This window comes from Coregonus clupeaformis, chromosome 12, assembly GCF_020615455.1.
Source record: "Coregonus clupeaformis isolate EN_2021a chromosome 12, ASM2061545v1, whole genome shotgun sequence".
Classification (NCBI taxonomy): domain Eukaryota; kingdom Metazoa; phylum Chordata; class Actinopteri; order Salmoniformes; family Salmonidae; genus Coregonus; species Coregonus clupeaformis.
The window spans coordinates 29,933,389-29,954,601 of record NC_059203.1 but is presented as its reverse complement, the minus strand read 5'-3'; the positions used below and the strand labels follow the sequence as shown (position 1 = coordinate 29,954,601).

The 21,213-nt window shown below is 46.7% G+C and overlaps 1 protein-coding gene across 2 annotated transcripts; it reads right to left on the bottom strand.

Moving 5' to 3' along the window:
• Nucleotides 1-20,509, bottom strand: LOC121578185 (fibroblast growth factor receptor substrate 2-like). Of its 2 annotated transcripts, none has more exons than XM_041892363.2 (7): nt 20,325-20,509; nt 18,686-18,810; nt 18,422-18,510; nt 16,384-16,570; nt 15,861-16,022; nt 2,558-2,682; nt 1-2,325 (listed from the first exon to the last, which is right to left on the bottom strand). In XM_041892363.2, exons 3-7 carry the CDS (start codon nt 18,485-18,487, stop codon nt 937-939), a joined length of 1,929 nt encoding a protein of 642 aa, XP_041748297.2. In that variant the 5' UTR covers nt 18,488-18,510; nt 18,686-18,810; nt 20,325-20,509; the 3' UTR covers nt 1-936. The 2 variants fall into 2 exon arrangements, with proteins under 2 accessions (XP_041748297.2, XP_045079989.1); XM_045224054.1 differs by lacking the exon at nt 20,325-20,509 and adding an exon at nt 20,115-20,313.
• Nucleotides 20,510-21,213: the final 704 nt, after the last annotated feature.

Genomic DNA, 21,213 nt, shown 5'->3' with positions numbered 1-21,213 from the left:
GGGGGTTGGGGAAATAGAGGATGCTGAACATCTATCAATACACTATCATTCTATGAAGGTATACTATTATTTTAATTTTAAATTCAATTTCAACATGAAAAATGTATGATATTTAATCTTGAGGAGAGAGAAAATCTATTAATTTAAAATAAATCTGCTATGGGGTCTTTTTTTTACAACTCAAAATATAATATTCGATAGGATGTACGACTTTACAATTCCAAAGGATTATGTGCAAACTGTACTGATCTGTACTAATTCCTGAGGGCAGATAGTTATAAATATATATCATCAACTTTCTACCAGTCACAGGGCCAAAATAAGTCATTGTGAGGTGAAGAATGCACATTATTAGAATAAAATTGTGGGAATAACAAACTACTTTTCATATCAGAAAATGTTCTGTCAATTTAACAATATGGTCTAGTAAACCTGTACTCGATAGTAGTCCATGTTTGTAAACAGGGACATCAAAATAAATAAAACAACAACACTGAATGATAATGGAATGAGGACCATAAACAATGGCAGCTAAAGGCTTTAACCATAAACCCAGCCAACCACGACCAAGGTTTCTGCTGCTAACTCAGACAGCATCTCACCACAGTCAGAAGGTGACCGACAATAATATGGCAACTTCAAACCAATGTTGCCCCATCAAGTGGAATATGCACGGATAGGTTTCAGTTAGTTTTCTAATTAGGTACCTGTATATGATCCAACTGGTCAGGTCAGGTCAGGTCAGGTCAGAACAGGACAGGACAGAAAAGGACAGGACAGGACAGGACAGAAAAGGACAGGACAGGCGAATGGCTGGATGAGATTGAGGGGTCCAGTGTACTGCTGAGTTACCTATAGCTGTCTGTCCAACCAAGCCTGTTTCTCTCTCTCTACTCCCTCCCTTCATCTTTCTCTGTCTCCTCCTTCTCACTGCGTCTAAAGAGGCAGGTCTGTGCTGTTGTGGCGAGTCTTTCGCGATGTCCCATCGTCCCGGGGGAGGGCTTTCTGCAAGTTAGACATGGCTGCTGTCTTCTTCAGGTCGATCACAGCGTAGAACTCACTGCGCCGTGGGGCCTGCTGGGGGCCACATTTGAGGGGCGGCAGGCGCTGGTGCTGTGGCTGTAGTGGCTGGGGCTGAGACTGGGCTCCCCCTCCACCCCCACCGAGTGCCTGGCACGGCGGCTCTGCATCAAGGTCCACCTGGATGTAATTGAGCTGCCTCGACGGGGTCATATGACCGTGCTCACAGCCCTCTCCCCGACCAAACCCTCCTCCCGGCCGCCTACGGAAATCAAAACTGAATATTCGTCCACCACGGTCCGACTGGGGGTGGCAGGCCTGGGGGTGCGGGAGGCAGGCATGTCGCAGCCGGCTGGGCTGGACCTGGACCTGCTCTGTGTTGACATAGTTCTGCAGGGCGTCACGGTGGATCCCCCCCAGCCCATCCTGGTGGTACCCGTTGGGTGTCCCGGGACCCTCTGAAAACTCGTACTCATCAAAGTCCTCCTCCTCTTCCTCGTACTCCTCCTCATCCTGTTCCTCGTCATCCTCGTCCTGCTCCTCGTCTCTCTGCAGGGCTCGGTACTCCCACACCGGCGGCAGCGACGGCAGGTTCTCATAGTTGAGCAGAGCTGTCCGCCGGTGACCCCCGCCCATCCCTGCGCCCCTCTCACAGGGGTACCCCTGAGGGGGTAGAGAGGATGGGCCGTGGGGGTGTGGGTGCGGGTGGAGGGGGTGTGGGTGTGATTGTGCGTGACTGTCTCCGGTGGTGCTGCTGCTGCTGCTGGAGCCCACAGACTGGGACACGCTGCTGGGACTGAGTCTCAGCCGGCGCCCCCCCCTCAGGCCATTGATATTCTCGTAGGTGAGCTGGCTGCCCTGGCAGCCCTCCTGGTGCTCGTGGCCGGGGTGCCGGTGCATCACATGGTGATAGTGAGGGTGGTGGTAGGAGTGGGAGTTGCACAAGTGCAGAGGAGGCTTGTCCCCCTCCGTCTCTGAGCCTGTGGCGCCCTCTACAGGCCGCATAAGATGGGGATTGTGGCCCCCGTGCCTCTCCCTCTCTAGCAGGTGGCGCTGTGCAGGGGTGGGACCCAGCATGAATTTGACCTCCTGAGAGGAGGGCTGCAGGAATACCTGGGGTTCCTTGCGTTGTTCCTCCAGGGGGCAGCAGTGCATGCTGGCCTGCCCACCTCCTTGACCCCCGACAGACATGGCTCCTCGGGTTGACTCGTTGAAGGAGGTGGGCCGCACCTCAGGTAGAGAGTGTACACAGTGTCGACTGGAGAGTTCCCCATCCACAGTAACAGTATTCATATAGGTGTGAGCCTGCAGAGAGATAGGGAGAGGGGGAGAGAGAGAGAGAGAGAGAGAGAGAGAGAGAGAGAGAGAGAGAGAGAGAGAGAGAGAGAGAGAGAGAGAGAGAGAAAGAGAGATTAGCAAGGACTCAGAGAGGATATTACACACATTGCGAGGTGAGGAGTCACCAGCGATTACAGTGCAGCTCGGTTCGTCACTATAATGTGAAAACCACAATAGAGAGGTAAGGGGTCAATCTTACCTGGTCACCCAGGCCCATGAGGCTGTGGCCATGGGGGTCGTCAGTTAGAGAGGGCTGGGAGGATTCAGCTCTCATGGGATACCCCGGATACCCATTGGGAAAACCCTGGACGGGGAATGATGGAGCTGGAGACAGATAACAATACAAACTGTGTTGAATGGGAGTCTGGGTAAATGAGGTTAGATGTTTTTATGTCTGCAAGTCTAATGGTGTGTGTGTGTGTGTGGTGTATTGCATAGACTGCTTAGTAATGAAGCCTTTGTTTTACCCCGAAGTCATTGTGTTTTCTACCCTTCCACCTCCCTCCCTCCCTTCAACCTCCCTCCCTACCCTTCCACCTCCCTCCCTCCCTATCCTTCCACCTCCCTCCCTATCCTTCCACCTCCCTATCCTTCCACCTCCCTCCCTCCCTTCCACCTCCCTCCCTCCCTATCCTTCCACCTCCCTCCCTCCCTCCCTCCCTATCCTTCCACCTCCCTCCCTATCCTTCCACCTCGTACTGCACAAGTTGACTGCAGGTATTTACCTAAAAAGTAGCTACAAATATTCAAATCTATAAAAAAACTTCAAATAAATAGTTTCAATGGTATTGACGCTATTGAAAAACCATCCCGTGGTTATTTCCAAATACCCCTGTATACGGTATATATGGTATACCACCCAGGCCTACTCCCTACCCTTCCATTTCCTTTCCACCTGCCTCCCTCACTACCCTTCCACCTCCCTTCCTCCCTACCCTTCCACCTCCATTCCTCCCTATTCTTCGACCTCCCTCCCTGCCTCCAACAAGTTGGAGCATTGAACTGGGTTTGATGAAAGGGTTTACAGTAAGACGTGGTAGGCCGGTAGGCCCGATCACCGACAGCGATGAGACAGCCTACAGGGAGGAGGTCAGACACTTGGCAGTGTGGTGCCATGACAACAACCTCTCCCTCAACGAGGGGAGAGCACATCCTCATCCACATCGACGGGGCTGTAGTGGAGCGGGTCGAGAGCTTCAAGTTCCTTGGAGTCCACATCAATAAGGACGTAACATGATTCACACACACAGACACACAGTCGTGGAGAGGGCACGACACCGCCACTTCCCCCTCAGGAGGCTGAAAATATTTGGCATGCGCCCTTGGATCCTCAAAAGGTTATACAGCTGCACCATCGAGAGCATCTTGACTGGCTGCATCACCGCTTGGTATGGCAAATGCACCACCCTTGACTGCCAAGCGCTACAGAGGGCGATGCGGACAGTACATCACTAGGGCCAATCTCCCTGCCATCCAAGATCTCTATATCAGGCGGTGTTAGAGGAAGTCCCAAAAAATTGCCAAAGACTCCAGCCACACAAGCCATAGACTGTTCACTCTGCTACCGTTTGGCAAATGGTACTGCAGCATCGGCTCTGGTACCAACAGGCACCGAGACAGCTTCTACCCCAAAGCCATAAGACTGCTAAATAGTTTATTAATGGTTACCCGGACTATCTGCTTTACACAACATGCCTACCACTTTGAAGATGCAACATATTTTTTGGGGTGAAATAAGACAAAATAACAGAAAACTATTCACCCCCCCAAAGTCAATACTTTGTAGAGCCACCATTCTTCAAGGCAAAACTGCTCCAGCTCCTTCAAGTTGGATGGGTTCCGCAGGTGGACAGCAATCTTTAAGTCATACCACAGATTCTCAATTGGATTGAGGTCTGGGCTTTGACTAGGCCATTCCAAGACATTTAAATGGTTCCCCTTAAACCACTCAAGTGTTGCTTTAGCAGTATGCTTAGGGTCATTGTCCTGCTGGAAGGTGAACCTCTGTCCCAGTCTCAAATCTCTGGAAGACTGAAACAGGTTTCCCTAAAGAATTTCCCTGTATTTAGCGCCATCCATCATTCCTTCAATTCTGACCAGTTTCCCAGTCCCTGCCGATGAAAAACATCCCCACAGCATGATGCTGCCACCACCATGCTCCACTGTGGGGATGGTGTTCTCGGGGTGATGAGAGGTGTTGGGTTTGCGCCAGACATAGCGTTTTCCTTGATGGCCAAAAAGCTCAATTTTAGTCTCATCTGACCAGAGTACCTTCTTCCATATGTTTGTGGAGTCTCCCACATGCCTTTTGGCGAACACCAAACGTGTTTGCTTATTTTGTTCTTTAAGCAATGGCTTTTTTCTGGCCACTCTTCCGTAAAGGGCCTGCTCTGTGGAGTGTATGGCTTAAAGTGGTCCTATGGACAGATACTCCAATCTCCGCTGTGGAGCTTTGCAGCTCCTTCAGGGTTATCTTTGGTCTCTTTGTTGCCTCTCTGATTAATGCCCTCCTTGCCTGGTCTGTGAGTTTTGGTGGGCGGCCCTCTCTTGGCAGGTTTCTTGTGGTGCCATATTCTTTCAATTTTTTTATAATGGATTTAATGGTGCTCCGTGGGATGTTCAAAGTTTTGGATATTTTTTTATAACCCAACCCTGATCTGTACTTCTCCACAACTTTGTCCCTGAAGTGTTTGGAGAGCTCATTGGTCTTCATGGTGCCGCTTGCTTGATGGTGCCCCTTGCTTAGTGGTGTTGCAGACTCTGGGGCCTTTCAGAGATCATGCGACACTTAGATTGCACACAGGTGGACTTCATTTAACTAATTATGTGACTTCTGAAGGTAATTGGTTGCACCAGATCTTATTTAGGGGCTTCATAGCAAAGGGGGTGAATACATATGCACGCACCACTTTTCCGTAATTTATTTTTTAGAATTTTTTGAAACAAGTTATTCTTTTCATTTCACTTCACCAATTTGGACTATTTTGTGTATGTCCATTACATGAAATCCAAATAAAAATCCATTTAAATTACAGGTTGTAATGCAACAAAATAAGAAAAATGCCAAGGGGGATGAATACTTTTGCAAGGCATTGTATTAGATTAATCCTCGGGTGTTGCTGTCTCCTTCCCTCTCATTAGAAGACGTCTAGGATCTATTTACCCTAACACGCACCTCATTCCTACAGGAACACTTTGGAGCACCAGCATACCTGTATTTATTACCATGCCACTGGGTTAGAACCTTCATAACAATGTTTGAATCTTTACCACAGTTCTCATTTACCAGCTATCCATGTGAACAAGGCCTCATAACATGTTGTCCGTTCATCTTTCCCTCGTTCCGTACACATCACCGACAAACTGAAATGGTCCACCCATGCAGACAGTGTGGTGAAGAAGGCGCAACAGAGCCTCTTCAACCTCAGGAGGCTGAAGAAATTTGGCTTATCACCTAAAACCCTCACAAACAATTGAGAGCATCCTGTCGGGCTGTATCACCGCCTGGTATGGCAACTGCACCGCCCACAACCGCAGGGCTCTCCAGAGGGTGGTGCGGTCTGCCGAACGCATTACCGGGGGCAAACTACCCGCCCTCCAAGACACATTCAACACCCGATGTCACAGGAAGGCCAGAAAGATCATCAAGGACATCAACCACCCGAGCCAATGCCTGTTCACCCCGCTATCATCCAGAAGGCGAGGTCAGTAAAGGTGCATCAAAGCTGGGACCGAGAGAATGAAAAACAGCTTCTATCTCAAGGCCATCAGACTGTTAAATAGCCATCACTAGCACATTAGAGGCTGCTGCTGCCTATTGAAATCACTGGCCACTTTAAGAAATGGAACACTAGTCACTTTAATAATGTTTACATATCTTGCACTACTCATCTCCTATGTATATACTGCATTCTATTCTATAATATTCTTCTGTATCCTAGTCCATGCCGCTCTGTCATTGCTTGTCCATATATGTATATACTCTTAAATCCTATTCCTTACTTTTTTGTGTGTATTGGGTATATGTTGTGTAATTGTTAGATATTACTGCACTATCGGAGCTAGAAGCATAAGCATGTCGCTACACCCGCTATAACATCTGCTAAACACGTGTATGTGACAAATAAAATTTGATTTGATTTGATTTGGCTAGTCTCCCAGTCCCTGCCGCTGAAAAACATCCCCACAGCATGATGCTGCCACCACCATGCTTCACCGTAGGGATGGTGCCAGGTTTCCTCCAGACGTGACGCTTGGCATTCAGGCCAAAGAGTTCAATCTTGGTTTCATCAGACCAGAGAATCTGGTTTCTCATGGTCTGAGAGTCCTTTAGGTGCCTTTTGGCAAACTCCAAGCGGGCTGTCATGTGCCTTTTACTGAGGAGTGGCTTCCGTCTGGCCACTCTACCATAAAGGCCTGATTGGTGGAGTGCTGCAGAGATGGTTGTCCTTCTGGAAGGTTCTCCCATCTCCACAGAGGAACTCTGGAGCTCTGTCAGAGTGACCATCGGGTTCTTGGTCACCTCCCTGACCAAGGCCCTTCTCCCCCGATTGCTCAGTTTGGCCAGGCAGCCAGCTCTAGGAAGAGTGTAGGTGGTTCTAAACTTCTTCCATTTAAGAATGATGGAAGCCACTGTGTTCTTGTGGACCTTCAATGCCGTATAAATATTTTGGTACCCTTCCCCAGATCTCGGAGCTCTACGGACAATTCCTTCGACCTCATGGCTTGGTCTTTGCTATGACATGCACTGTCAACTGTGGGACCTTATATAGACAGGTGTGTGCCTTTCCAAATCATGTCCAATCAATTGAATTTACATAAATATTCAAAGGCTGAATATTTATGTTAATAAGGTATTTGTATTTATTTATTTGTTTTATTGGCAAAAATTAAAAATAAAAAATGTTTTCACTTTGTCATTATGGGGTATTGTGTGTAGATTTAAAACATTTATGTAATCGATTTTAGAATAAGGCTGTAATGTAGCAAAATATGGAAAAAGGGAAGGGGTCTGAATACTTTCCGAATGCACTGTATTTACACACACTCACTCACACACTACACTGACACTCTCACACACACTACATAAGCACGCACGCATACTGACAGCACAAACACACACACACGCATACTGAAACAACACAAACACACAAGCACACACTTTTACACTGATCATTTGTTGCTGCTACTCTGTTATTTATTTTACTGTTATTATCTTTATACAACGGGTGGATCTAATCCTGAATGCTGATTGGTTAAAACCGTATTCCAGCCGGTGTCTATTTCACAAGTTCCACCGGCTAAATCTATGACGTTGAAATGCCTATTTACTCTGTTCCATCTCACTGTGCAATCCACTGTCTCATCAACCCTGCCAGGAAATGTATAAACTTGATCTCCGCTATAAAAATAATCTAGACATTATCTCCCATTTCTTTAAGACTACATTTACATTTAAGTCATTTAGCAGACGCTCTTATCCAGAGCGACTTACAAATTGGTGCATTCAACTTAGGATAGCCAGTGGGACAACCACATATTGATCACAGTAAGTACACTTCTTCGAACAAGCAGCTGTGAGCAAAGTCAGTGCAATCAGGGACAACTACATCTCGATCACAATAAGTACATTTCTTTAAACAAGTCAGTGCTAGCAGGTTAAGTAAGTCAGGTGTTAGTTTAGACAAAAGACAGTGGTAGTAAAGGGGGGGTAGAAGGATTACTATTTTCAACAGCAGAGATTTGTATAAATCTTGCTGTCTGTCTCTACGACCTTTTCAATATTGAATTGCGATCGCCACCGTCCCATATAAAGTGAATGTCTCCGAACGAGAGACAGCAAATTGAGCTGGTTGTCATAGCCACATTAAAAACTTTTTTTCAGTTGACTGACTAAATCGATACTTTGTTGCGAAAACTAAAATGGATGAGTGGAACATTTATTTTGATATTTTCGCCGGCATGACTATGGATGAATGGGAAAAAGAGATAGCAATAATACCCAGGCATGCAGATTTGGGGGATACTGCATTGAATGACGTAGAGAAAAGCCGCAACGTAGAAAACACAGTTAAGAATACAAACTGGGCTGTGCGGTGCTTCGAGGGCTGGCTAGTAGAGAAGAAAAAAAGGTGTTGACTTCAAAACTGTCACTAAGGAAGAGTTTAACATTCTTCTCAGACAGTTTTATGGAAATGTTGAAATGGGAATGGGTAGCATAAGTAGCTACCTGGCACTCCGGAGTGGGCTCAACCGGTTTCTAAATGACCCACCCATCGGTCGCAGCTGGTGCCTTATGAAGGACACTGAATTTACCACCTCGAATAATGTATTTCTGGGCAACATCAACCAGCTAAGAAGGAAAGGAAAAGCTATCACAAACAGCCACCCTCCCATCACTGATAAGGACATGGCCCAGCTCCAAAACTCCCAGGCTCTGAATCCTGGTCCAGAAAGTGTGGTTCGACCTCCAGTTACATCTGGGTCGAAGAAGAATTGAGGGGAACAGACAACTAAAGCCCAACTCATTCCTCGTAAAAACAGACGAGAACGGTCTAAGGTATGTTGTTCATAGCCTGTTTGTGTTATTTTTAAATTGCACTCGTAATTAGTCTACTGGAAAACAATATTATAATAACACATTCTCTCTCTCAGATACGCCACTCTCGCATATAACGAGGCCACAAAGAATAATCTGGACCCAAGGGAGAGGGACAGGGAGTCCAAGAGGGGATTCATGTTCGAGCAGCTAGGGAAGCCACTATGCCCAGTAGCATCACTGGAGAAATATCTATCGAAATGTCCGGAGAATGCCCTTGCATTTGATCTCAACCCAAGGAGAGGAGAGTGTATCAGGGACTCGATCTGGTACACGTCAGAGCTGATGGGCGTGAACTATCTGGTAGCACTTTTACCCAAGATCTGCAGGGCAGCGGGAACAACTACATACACAAATCACAGCATCAGGACCACGACAGTCCAGAAACTGGCCAATGCTGGTTTAGAAGAGGGAGATTATGTCAGTGAGTGGGCATCGGTGCAAAGGTTTGCTTCATAGATACTGGCGTCCCTCACTGACAGACAGAAAACGCTGGAGCAACATCCTGGCCGAAGAAAAAAAAGAACACTGCAGCACCATCAACACCCAAAAGGCTGAAGGAAGGCAGCAGAAGTAGTAGCACAGAATCCGACAGATATTTCAACCAATGCACCATCCAGGGAAATATACAGATAAATGTGACATACAATAAGTAACTATAGCTATCTCAGCTGTGGTGGATAACAAAGAGAATGTATGGTTTCATTTATTAAAATCAGCTCAAATGAATGTCATGGGTTGTCTTTCTTTTTTCTGAACAGTGTCCTGACAAGAGAGTACATTTAGCCCATTGTTAGCTAATTGTTATGGATGTATCCAAATAAATCTAACTAGAAAACAGCTACTTTGCTGTTATTCTGGCTGCATTTTTTGACGTGACTGTAAGTAAGACGTAGTTGGCTAGCTAGCAAGCAAGGGATAAGAACATTGACAGCCAGTATGGCAATGGAACATTTAGAACGAACGACTGAGTCGCGTCCATAGATATAGAACAAAAAGACTGAACGACTGGGTCGCGTCTCTAACAACCCTAGATTTGTGTTGGGACTATATCTTATAGAAGGAGGAAATAGTAAGAATAAGTCAAAATAACGTTTTAATGAAAATATGTCAATCATTATTTGAATATGTTGGCAACCCGTTGTATAAAAGTGATAACGCCCACGAAGCCGGTGATTGGAGGATATATTGGCACGGTTTGTCGGCCCTCGACGAACACACGTGCCAATATATCCTCCAAACACCGGCTTTTCAGGCATTATCACTTAATTATGCCTAGTCATTTTACCCTGCATTCACATACAGTGAGGGAAAAAAGTATTTGATCCCCTGCTGATTTTGTACGTTTGCCCACTGACAAAGAAATGATCTGTCACACTCTGGCTCCAGGACTTGTGTATTTGAGCCAGGGTGTATGTTGTTTTGTTGGGTTTTGGGTGATTGTTTATGTTTGCATGTCTGTCACGTTTATTTCTAGGTTGGGAGTTCTGGGTGTCTATTTCTAGGTCGTTGATTGGTGTCGTGTGACTCCCAATCGGAGGTAACGAGTGTCAGCTGTCGGCTCGTTATCTCTGATTGGGAGCCATATTTAAACTGTTGTGTTTCACTGTTTGGTTGTGGGTTTTTGTTCCATGTTTCTGTCAGTGTTACAGAGGACTTCACTATCGTCATTTGTTGTTTTTCGTGGTTGCTTTATTAAATAAAGTCATCATGTTCACTCCACGCGCTGCGTATTGGTCCGCTTCTTCAGACGATCGTGACAGAAAAACCCACCATAAAAGGACCAAGCAGCGTGTCAAGCGGCAACAGGATCCACCTACACAGGATTTATATCCACCCATAAAGGATTCATGGACATGGGAGGAGATACTGGATGGTAAGGGTCCTTGGGCACAACCGGGAGAATATCGCCTCCCTCGTGAAGAGCTGGAGGCAGCTAAAGCCGAGAGGAGGCGATATGAGGAGGCAGCACGGAGGCAAGGCTGGAAGCCCGGGAGTACTACCCAAAAATTTTTTTGGGGGGCACATGGCTTAGGCGCCTGGGCAGCAGGAGGCTGCCACAGGGAGATGTGGAGAGAAGGCTATCGGATTACGGGAGCCATTGGCGAGTAGAGGGAGGGAAGTTGTTGTCGCACGGCATGAGAGACTGAAGTGTGTTACCAGTCCGGTCCGGCCCGTTCCTGATCCCCAGTTAAGGCCAGTGGTGTGTGTTCCCGGTACGGACCGGCCTGTTCCTGCTCCACGCACGTATCCTACGGGGTGCGTCACCAGCCCAGCCCGGCCTGTTCCTTCAGAGCCGTCCGCCAGACCGAGCCGCTAGAGCCTTCCGCCAGACAGAATCATACACCTGCTATGGAATCAGCAGGAGCCGACGCAGCCTATGCTGGACTGGAGGCTCGGGTTCGTGACCGGCAGGAGCGGCTCATGCGGATGGGAGCCGTCCTGCTGGAGGTGATGACTGCAATCCGAGGCTGGGGTCCGCCTCCACCGCTTAGCCGCCCAGCCAGCACCATCAGCCAGCCATGAGCAGCCAGACCCGTCAGCCAGCCATGAGCAGCCAGATCCGTCAGCCAGCCATGAGCAGCCAGATCCGTCAGCTAGCCACGAGCAGCCAGATCCGTCAGCCAGCCATGAGCAGCCAGATCCGTCAGCCAGCCGCGAGCAGCCAGATCTGTCAGCCAGCCATGAGCAGCCAGATCTGTCAACCAGCCATGAGCAGCCAGATCCGTCAGCCAGCCATGAGCAGCCAGACCCGTCAGCCAGCCATGAGCAGCCAGATCCGTCAGCCAGCCATGAGCAGCCAGATCCGTCAGCCAGCCATGAGCAGCCAGATCCGTCAGCTAGCCATGAGCAGCCAGATCCGTCAGCCAGCCATGAGCAGCCAGATCCGTCAGCCAGCCATGAGCAGCCAGATCCGTCAGCCAGCCATGAGCAGCCAGACCCGTCAGCCAGCCATGAGCAACCAGATCCGTCAGCCAGCCATGAGCAGCCAGATCCGTCAGCCAGCCATGAGCAGCCAGATCCGTCAGCTAGCCATGAGCAGCCAGATCCGTCAGCCAGCCATGAGCAGCCAGATCCGTCAGCCAGCCATGAGCAGCCAGACCCGTCAGCCAGCCAGGATCCGCCAGACCCGTCAGCCAGCCAGGATCCGCCAGAGCCGTCCAGCCAGGATCTGCCAGAGCCGTCCAGCCAGGATCCGCCAGAGCCGTCCAGCAAGGATCCGCCAGAGCCGTCCAGCCAGGATCCGCTAGAGCCGTCCAGCCAGGATCTGCCAGAGCTGTCCAGCCAGGATCCGCCAGCCAGCCAGGATCCGCCAGAGCCGTCCAGCCGGGATCCGCCAGAGCCGTCCAGCCGGGATCCGCCAGAGCCGACCAGCCAGGAGCCACCAGAGCCGTCCAGCCAGGATCCGCCAGAGCCGTCCAGCCAGGATCTGCCAGAGCTGTCCAGCCAGGATCCGCCAGCCAGCCAGGATCTGCCAGAGCCGTCCAGCCAGGATCCGCCAGAGCCGTCCAGCCAGGATCCGCCAGAGCCGTCCAGCCGGGACCCGCCAGAGCCGTCCAGCCGGGATCCGCCAGTGCCGTCCAGCCGGGATCCGCCAGAGCCGTCCAGCCGGGATCCGCCAGAGCCGTCCAGCCGGGATCCGCCAGAGCCGTCCAGCCGGGATCCGCCAGAGCCGTCCAGCCGGGATCCGCCAGAGCCGTCCAGCCGGGATCCGCCAGAGCCGTCCAGCCGGGATCCGCCAGAGCCGACCAGCCAGGAGCCACCAGAGCCGTCCAGCCAGTATCCGCCATTCAGCCTGGTACTGCCCCTTAGTCCGGTACTGCCCCTTAGTCCGGTACTGCCCCTTAGTCCGGTGCTGCCCCTTAGTCCGGTGCCGCCCCTTAACCCAGTGGGGTTTAGTTGGGGGGTGGTCATGTGGAGGAGGCTAGGGAAGCGGGTGGTGACTAAGGTGGGATGGGGACCACGACCAGGGGCAGAACCGCCACCGTGGACAGACGCCCACCCAGACCCTCCCCTAGACTGTATGCTGGTGCGCCCGGAGTTCGCACCTTTAGGGGGGGGTACTGTCACACTCTGGCTCCAGGACTTGTGTATTTGAGCCAGGGTGTATGTTGTTTTGTTGGGTTTTGGGTGATTGTTTATGTTTGCATGTCTGTCACGTTTATTTCTAGGTTGGGAGTTCTGGGTGTCTATTTCTAGGTCGTTGATTGGTGTCGTGTGACTCCCAATCGGAGGTAACGAGTGTCAGCTGTCGGCTCGTTATCTCTGATTGGGAGCCATATTTAAACTGTTGTGTTTCACTGTTTGGTTGTGGGTTTTTGTTCCATGTTTCTGTCAGTGTTACAGAGGACTTCACTATCGTCATTTGTTGTTTTTCGTGGTTGCTTTATTAAATAAAGTCATCATGTTCACTCCACGCGCTGCGTATTGGTCCGCTTCTTCAGACGATCGTGACATGATCAGTCTATAATTTTAATGGTAGGTTTATTTGAACAGTGAGAGACAGAATAACAACAAAAAAATCCAGAAAAACGCATGTCAAAAATGTTATAAATTGATTTGCATTTTAATGAGGGAAATAAGTATTTGACCCCTCTGCTAAACATGACTTAGTACTTGGTGGCAAAACCCTTGTTGGCAATCACAGAGGTCAGACGTTTCTTGTAGTTGGCCACCAGGTTTGCACACATCTCAGGAGGGATTTTGTCCCACTCCTCTTTGCAGGTCTTCTCCAAGTCATTAAGGTTTCGAGGCTGATGTTTGGCAACTCGAACCTTCAGCTCCCTCCACAGATTTTCTATGGGATTAAGGTCTGGAGACTGGCTAGGGCACTCCAGGACCTTAATGTGCTTCTTCTTGAGCCACTCCTTTGTTGCCTTGGCCATGTGTTTTGGGTCATTGTCATGCTGGAATATCTATCCACGACCCATTTTCAATGCCCTGGCTGAGGGAAGGAGGTTCTCACCCAAGATTTGACGGTACGTGGCCCCGTCCATCGTCTCTTTGATGCGGTGAAGTTGTCCTGTCCCCTTAACAGAAAAACACCCACAAATCATAATGTTTCCACCTCCATGTTTGATGGTGGGGATGGTGTTCTTGGGGTCATAGGCAGCATTCCTCCTCCTCCAAACACGGCGAGTTGAGTTGATGCCAAAGAGCTCCATTTTGGTCTCATCTGACCACAACACTTTCACCCAGTTCTCCTCTGAATCATTCAGATGTTCATTGGCAAAATTCAGACGGGCATGTATATGTGCTTTCTTGAGCAGGGGGACCTTGCGGGCACTGCAGGATTTCAGTCCTTCACGGCGTAGTGTGTTACCAATTGTTTTCTTGGTGACTATGGTCCCAGCTGCCTTGAGATCATTGACAAGATCCTCCTGTGTAGTTCTGGGCTGATTCCTCACCGTTCTCATGATCATTTCAACTCCACGAGGTGAGAACTTGCATGGAGCCCCAGGCCGAGGGAGATTGACGGTTCTTTTGTGTTTCTTCCATTTGCGAATAATCGCACCAACTGTTGTCACCTTCTCACCGAGCTGCTTGGCGATGGTCTTGTAGCCCATTACAGCCTACAATCTTGTCCCTGACATCCTTGGAGAGCTCTTTGGTCTTGGCCATGGTGGAGAGTTTGGAATCTGATTGATTGATTGCTTCTGTGGACAGGTGTCTTTTATACAGGTAACAAACTGAGATTAGGAGCACTCCCTTTAAGAGTGTGCTCCTAATCTCAGCTCGTTACCTGTATAAAAGACACCTGGGAGCCAGAAATCTTTCTGATTGAGAGGGGGTCAAATACTTATTTCCCTCATTAAAATGCAAATCAATTTATAACATTTTTGACATGCTTTTTTCTGGATTATTTTGTTGTTATTCTGTCTCTCACTGTTCAAATAAACCTACCATTAAAATTATAGACTGATAATTTCTTTGTCAGTGGGCAAACATACAAAATCAGCAGGGGATCAAATACTTTTTTCCCTCACTGTACATATCTACCTCAAATACCTCGTACCCCTGCACACTGTAGTAGTGGTACTCCTTGTACAGTGCCTTCGGAAAGGATTCAGACCCCTTGACTTTTTCCACATGTTGTTCCATTACAGCCTTATTCTAAAATGGATTAAATAAAATAAATTCCTCAGCAATCTACACACAATACTCCGTAATGACAAAGCGATTTCAGGTTTTTAGACATTTCTGCACATTTATTAAAAATAAAAACAGAAATACTTTATTTACATAAGTATTCAGACCATTTGCTATGAGACTCGAAATTGAGCTCAGGTGCATCCTGTTTCCATTGATCATCCTTGAGATGTTTCTACAACTTGATTGGAGTCCACCTGTGGAGTCCATCAATTGATTGGACATGATTTGGAAAGGCACACACCTGTCTATATAAGGTCCCACAGTTGACAGTGCATGTCATTGCAAAAACCAAGCCATGACGTCGAAAACATAATTGTCCATAGAGCTCCGAGACAGGATTGTGTCGAGGCACAGATCTGGGGAAGGGTACCAAAACATTTCTGCAGCATTGAAGGTCCCCAAGAACACAGTGGCATCCATCATTCTTAAAAAGAAAGTTCCATTCTTGTATATTTTATTCCTTATGTTACTATTTTTCTTTTTATATTTTTTAAAACTCTGCATCGTTAGGAAGGGCTCGTAAGCATTTCAACGTTAAGGCTACACCCTTTGTATTTGGCGCATGTGACAAATGAAATGTTATTCCATTTTTTTCCACACCAGAGCCCTGATATCCGGAATTATTACTCTGTTTTTCCCCCAAACTCTTTTCAAACACATATTCTCAGCTATTGCTCCACATTTGTCCTGCATTACTGTGAAATTAAATTGTAAATTGTGTGTGTGTGTTTGTATTTGTGTTTGTGCTTACTGTTGGGTGTCTGTGGTGTTCGAGGCATGTCTATCTCTCGTGCGTGTCCACTGCCGGTCATGATCATAGGCTCCTCCACCACATTGATACTGTTGCACTGCATCAGCTCCTGGAGGAGGTTGAAAATCTCCTCCGCACGAGAACATTTAAACGCAAAGATTCCTGCATGACCACAGAGAAAACACACATATACATGTATGAGTTATCTTAAACTAATCTAAAACTGTTGTTGTTTGAATGCAAAGATTCCTGACCAAAAAGAAATGACAGAAGCAAATGTATAAGTTATCTGAAACAATTCAATCAATGACAACAACCAACTTTAAGATGCTAATATCAGCAGCTGGCCAATCACTTAAGTACAATTCTCCCATTCCAATTGTGGTTCATTTTCATACAAAAGTAGAACAGAAACGTTGCCCTTACTCAGCACTGGATGTACACATGTATGTACACACATCTCATAGGGCAACATTTTGTAATACCTATATAGTATTAGCTAGGCCAGTTGTTTCAGACTCACCCTGTCCAGTCTGGCAGCGCCGGCCACTCTCGAATGAGAAGAGGTTGGAGTCGTAGCCGTAGCGCCGCAGACACAGGTAGGGCCACCGGATGGCGTCCCTCTTCCGTGTGTGCAGGATGAGCTCGGTCTGGGTGAGCTCCATGGTCCCAGAGCCCAACTCATTCCCCTCATCATCCACATTGGTCACCTGCCATGGGAAAATGCCAATAAGTAAGTTATCCCAGTTTGTGGTCCTACTTTAAACGAGCTACAATTTATAAAGGATTTATATAGCATACATATAGTCTTCATAAGCACGACATAGATCAGTGGTCACCAACCGGTCGATCGCGATCAAGGCATTCCTAGTCGATCATCAAACATTTCTGTAGAAAAGCCAACAAAAAGGCATAAAGGATGGTGCTCCTTTTTTTTGTGTGTTGCGCTGTTGGCGGTAGGTGTACTTGACTCAGAAGCCCTGCGCACCAGGAAGACATCTTGAACCATTTCATTTGTCTGCCCTACCTGGCAGACTGGAAGATCTGTGCGCCTACTGCGCTGGCCAATCAGATAGCTCAAATCACTGTGCCTACAGATTCTACGACCCCGGCCACAGCAAAGTTTGATAATGGCCTAAGTGAGATTTCATTACTTTTAAAACCATGACCAGACAGAGACTGTCAAAGAATACAGCAAAGAGCTGCTGTTTTTATGAGTGAGTTCATGTCTAAGTTTTTATTCAGCACTGTCAACACTGTTTTTATTCAACACTATTACAAAACAGAAAACGCGCTTCTCCCTACCTCCACTCGCGCTGCAGCTGCAATGAATGATAAGCCAAGTGTATCGATAGCCCTGCGTTTTTATTATTATTAGCAGCTCATTGCGTCTATTTTAATATGAAGGAATTCTCTGGTCATAGGAAGAACATGAATTTGTACCTGAGGCAGATGTGGTGCGACTGGAGTTTCGTCATCAGGTGGAAGACGGTGTCCCCTCTCTCTGGTCAGTATCACCGGAGGAAAGGAAGGTGAGAGCATTGACCGTGAAAGGCGGACCCTCTGCTGCTCTCTCCCTCCCTCCACTGAGACTAATGCCATGTTCAAAACAACTGGGAACTCGGAAATCTCAGACTTCAGTGCATTCAAGAAAACGGGAACTTGGAAAAAAACAAGATCCGACTGTGAAAAAAAGTTTTGAACGGTCATCCAACTGCGAATTCCAAATTGGAAACTCTGGCATCTTTCTAGAGCTCCGACTTTCCGACCTGAAGATCACTGACGTCATGATTTGACCTCAATTTCTTCAGACTTCCCAGTTGTCTTGAAAGCACCATGACCATCAGATGCAGGTACCATCAGTCCAGTAAAATAAAAAATATAATTATTTGCTCATTATTTCTATTTATGCTCAGCTGTGTCTCGCAAGTGCTACACCAACTGATCTATTTTGTTATCAAAGCTCGAGTTTTCAAATATAATATGGTCTGAGAAAAACAATATTAGGCATATACAGTATATAGTGAATATGCTGTGATAATGTATTAGGCCTACTGCACAAATCTCATTCCTACAGAACTGTTTTTATTAGGTTAATGTTACATTTTTTAAGTCATCTTTAAAAATATATCTGAGCGTTAGATCTCGGCTTGCTTTTTGACTGCGAAAGTGATCATGACTCAGAAAAGGTTGGTGACCACTGACATAGATGCAGAGTATAAATATGTGGCTAAATTAAGAAGATAGAGTATTGTATTTGGAAGTACACTGTCTATAATGCAGTCACTATCTGTATACAAAGGTTAACAGGGCATAGTACAGTACATTTCACTGCACCTATCCAGTGTATGTGACAAGAGTTTTTTTTTAGTTTTTTTAGATATTAGATATTAGGCATCAATAGATAGCTAGATAGCTGACTATCCACTGTTATATCTGAGCCATAATAGCCAGGTGTATAGGGAAAAAGCACAACCGCAAAGAACAGCTCGTCATAACAATAAAACACCATAGACTAGGTATCTGATACACCACACACTAGGTAGGGTTTAGAAAGGTACCTTGAATTTTGTAAGATGGCTGTCTTGGATGGGGTTTCTGTATAGACAGCTCCAACAGCTCCCCATAGCTTCAGCAGGACAGCTGAAACCTACAGAAAAAGATAGATAGACGTTATCCCATGAACACACACACACTGTAGAGGAGTGGGACTAAAGACCTATGAATTATTTCATTACAACATTTTGTGATACTAGGAAAAGGGGACATTTGTCTGTCTCTGTCTAATGATCACTGTCTATTAAACACACACACAATATTCATACCCAGTCCAGGCCATCAGTGGGAGTGATCCCAGCGTCAATCCCAAAGTCCTCTGCTGGATGTCATGGTGGAGAGAGAGCTAGTAGGTTGGATGGACATCAGCAACAGGAGCATTATTTTCTCCCTCCTGCAAGAGAACATTTTGAGAAAAAATGGAAAGAAGGTTTACTAAAGGGCCTGTATTCATAAAGCGTCTCAGAGTAGGAGTGATGATCTAGGATCATGTAAACCTCTAATCAATAATGATCTAAAAGGCAAAACTGATCCTAGATCAGCACTCCTACTTTATGAATACGGACCCAGGTTTACAACATATTGTTTTTACCCTCAGTGTTTTTTGAGTAAAACAACAAAATGATCACCCGAACTCTGAGTATGAAGTAGACTAGGCCTAACTCATCACTTGTATACCAGGGATAAATGAAGACAAAAAAATCCTGTGTGCCAAATACAACAGGTGTAGACCTTAGAGTGAAATGCTTACTTACAAGCCCTTAACCAAAAATGCAGTTTTAAGAAAAATAAGATCAGTAAAAAATAAAAATAAAAAAGAATTAAAGAGCAGCAGTAAAATAATAGTAGCGAGGCTATATACAGGGGGTACCGGTACAGAGTCAATGTGCGGGGGCACCGGTTAGTTGAGGTAATTGAGGTAATATGTACATGTAGGTAGAGTTAAAGTGACTACAATGCAAATAGTCCGGTTAGCCATTTAATTAGCTGTTCAGGAGTCTTATGGTTTGGGGGTAGAAGCTGTATGGGTGATGAATTCAAGGTGTTTAGTGTTGTCTGGTGCCACCCTTGGGACCAGAGATAATTAACAGCATGTCAGCTGGCCCAGATATGAGTATTTCCACTACTATGATGCATTATTAATTTTAATTGAGGGTCAATATGTATTTGTGTTACATTTGCTGCATTACCATGCTTATTAGGCCTACCATGTTATAACTTCAGAAACGGACTACTGAGACAAACAGACCAAGATGTTTGTGTGCAATCCCCCCAATCAAACTGCACTGGCAATAGACACACCAGCAGTCAGTATGTCTTACCTGCCCATAATAAGAGACAAATAGCCTGTAATAATGCTTTGATCATTCATTCATTTTTGTTAGGGCTTAGCCTATACAAAATGAATACAAAATATTACTACTGTAATCATTTGTGGTGTTTCTAATCTCATATAGCTAAGTAGTCTATATGACCATACTGACTCTGTGATCCTGATGTGATATAGGCATGATACTCTGCATTATTAAGCGGGATGAAAATGTAATCATTTTTCAAAAGAGATGCTATAGCTACCGATAATCAGGTCCCTTATTACGGATTTCCTTTCGTCAGCCAAACACTAAGAAAACGCAACGCATGGGGATCCCTAAAAAATAAAAATAAAAACAATAAATCGACGTCGCCATACAAACGCACCATGACACCGAAAGCATTTATACATTTGCAGCGCAGCAGCCGAGCAGGTTTGATTGTAGCGGAACACAGACAGCTTTTTTTTGTATGAAACACTGCACACCGACATTGTTTAGCCTATCTGTGAAAATGGGAGAGGTCACATGGCAGAAAGCCATATCGCAGATATAACAGGTTTACTAAAGGGAACATACAGCCGGGGTTACTACTCACATGTTTGGCAAGGATTGTTATGCGAAACGAGAATGATCAAGACTGCAAATTGTTGTCAACCGCGGCTGCGAGAGAAGCTGGTCAGCTACGCGTCGGTTTCTGATTCTAGTATTGGATATGACACTTGCTAAATAAAAACAAAGCAATAAACTGTTGTTGTTGTTGTTGTTTTCATTTACGCCCCCCTCCCCCCTCCCCCTCCCGCTGCAGCACGGGCCTCTCTTTGACATTTTCCGACCACCGGGGTGAAAGTTCAAAATCAGACAACGAGGTTTTGTGGAGCGACAAGAAGGTATAGAAAGCTGGAGGACTGAATGTGACGCTAAGGTGTGAATATGGTTTGCTATAGGACGATAGGGTAGGTGCTGGGCCGGTCCTGGCCGTTCAGCCACCCTAGGTGAGACAAAAAAAAATCCAAAAGGCATCAAGGTCGGCTGTGCTTATGGAGTTATAGTCTACAGCAGGGATGGGCATCTCCAGTCCTCTGGGGCCGGAGTGGTGTCACACTTTTTCCCCATCCCTAGTGAACACAGCAGATTAAACTAATTCTAAACAAACTGAAGATCATGATTAGTTGATTATTGGAGTCAGATGTGTTAGCTGGGGCTGGGTAAAAGTGTCACACCAACCAGGCCCCAGAGGACTGGAGTTGCCCATCCCTGGCCTACAGTGTTGCCTGAAATGTTATTTTAGGAATGACCATCTATGTGGTAGGCCCACCATTTGTAAAACAAGCATTTGCATTGGCTTTATTAGTCCTGATTCCTGTGACTAATCAATTTAAGCTCTGAATATCAGTCACCCAACTTTATCAGGAGGAGTTATCCTGAGCCTATTTGCAATGTGTTTACACAGCGGGAAATGCAGAAGAAGTATTTTCTTTTTCACT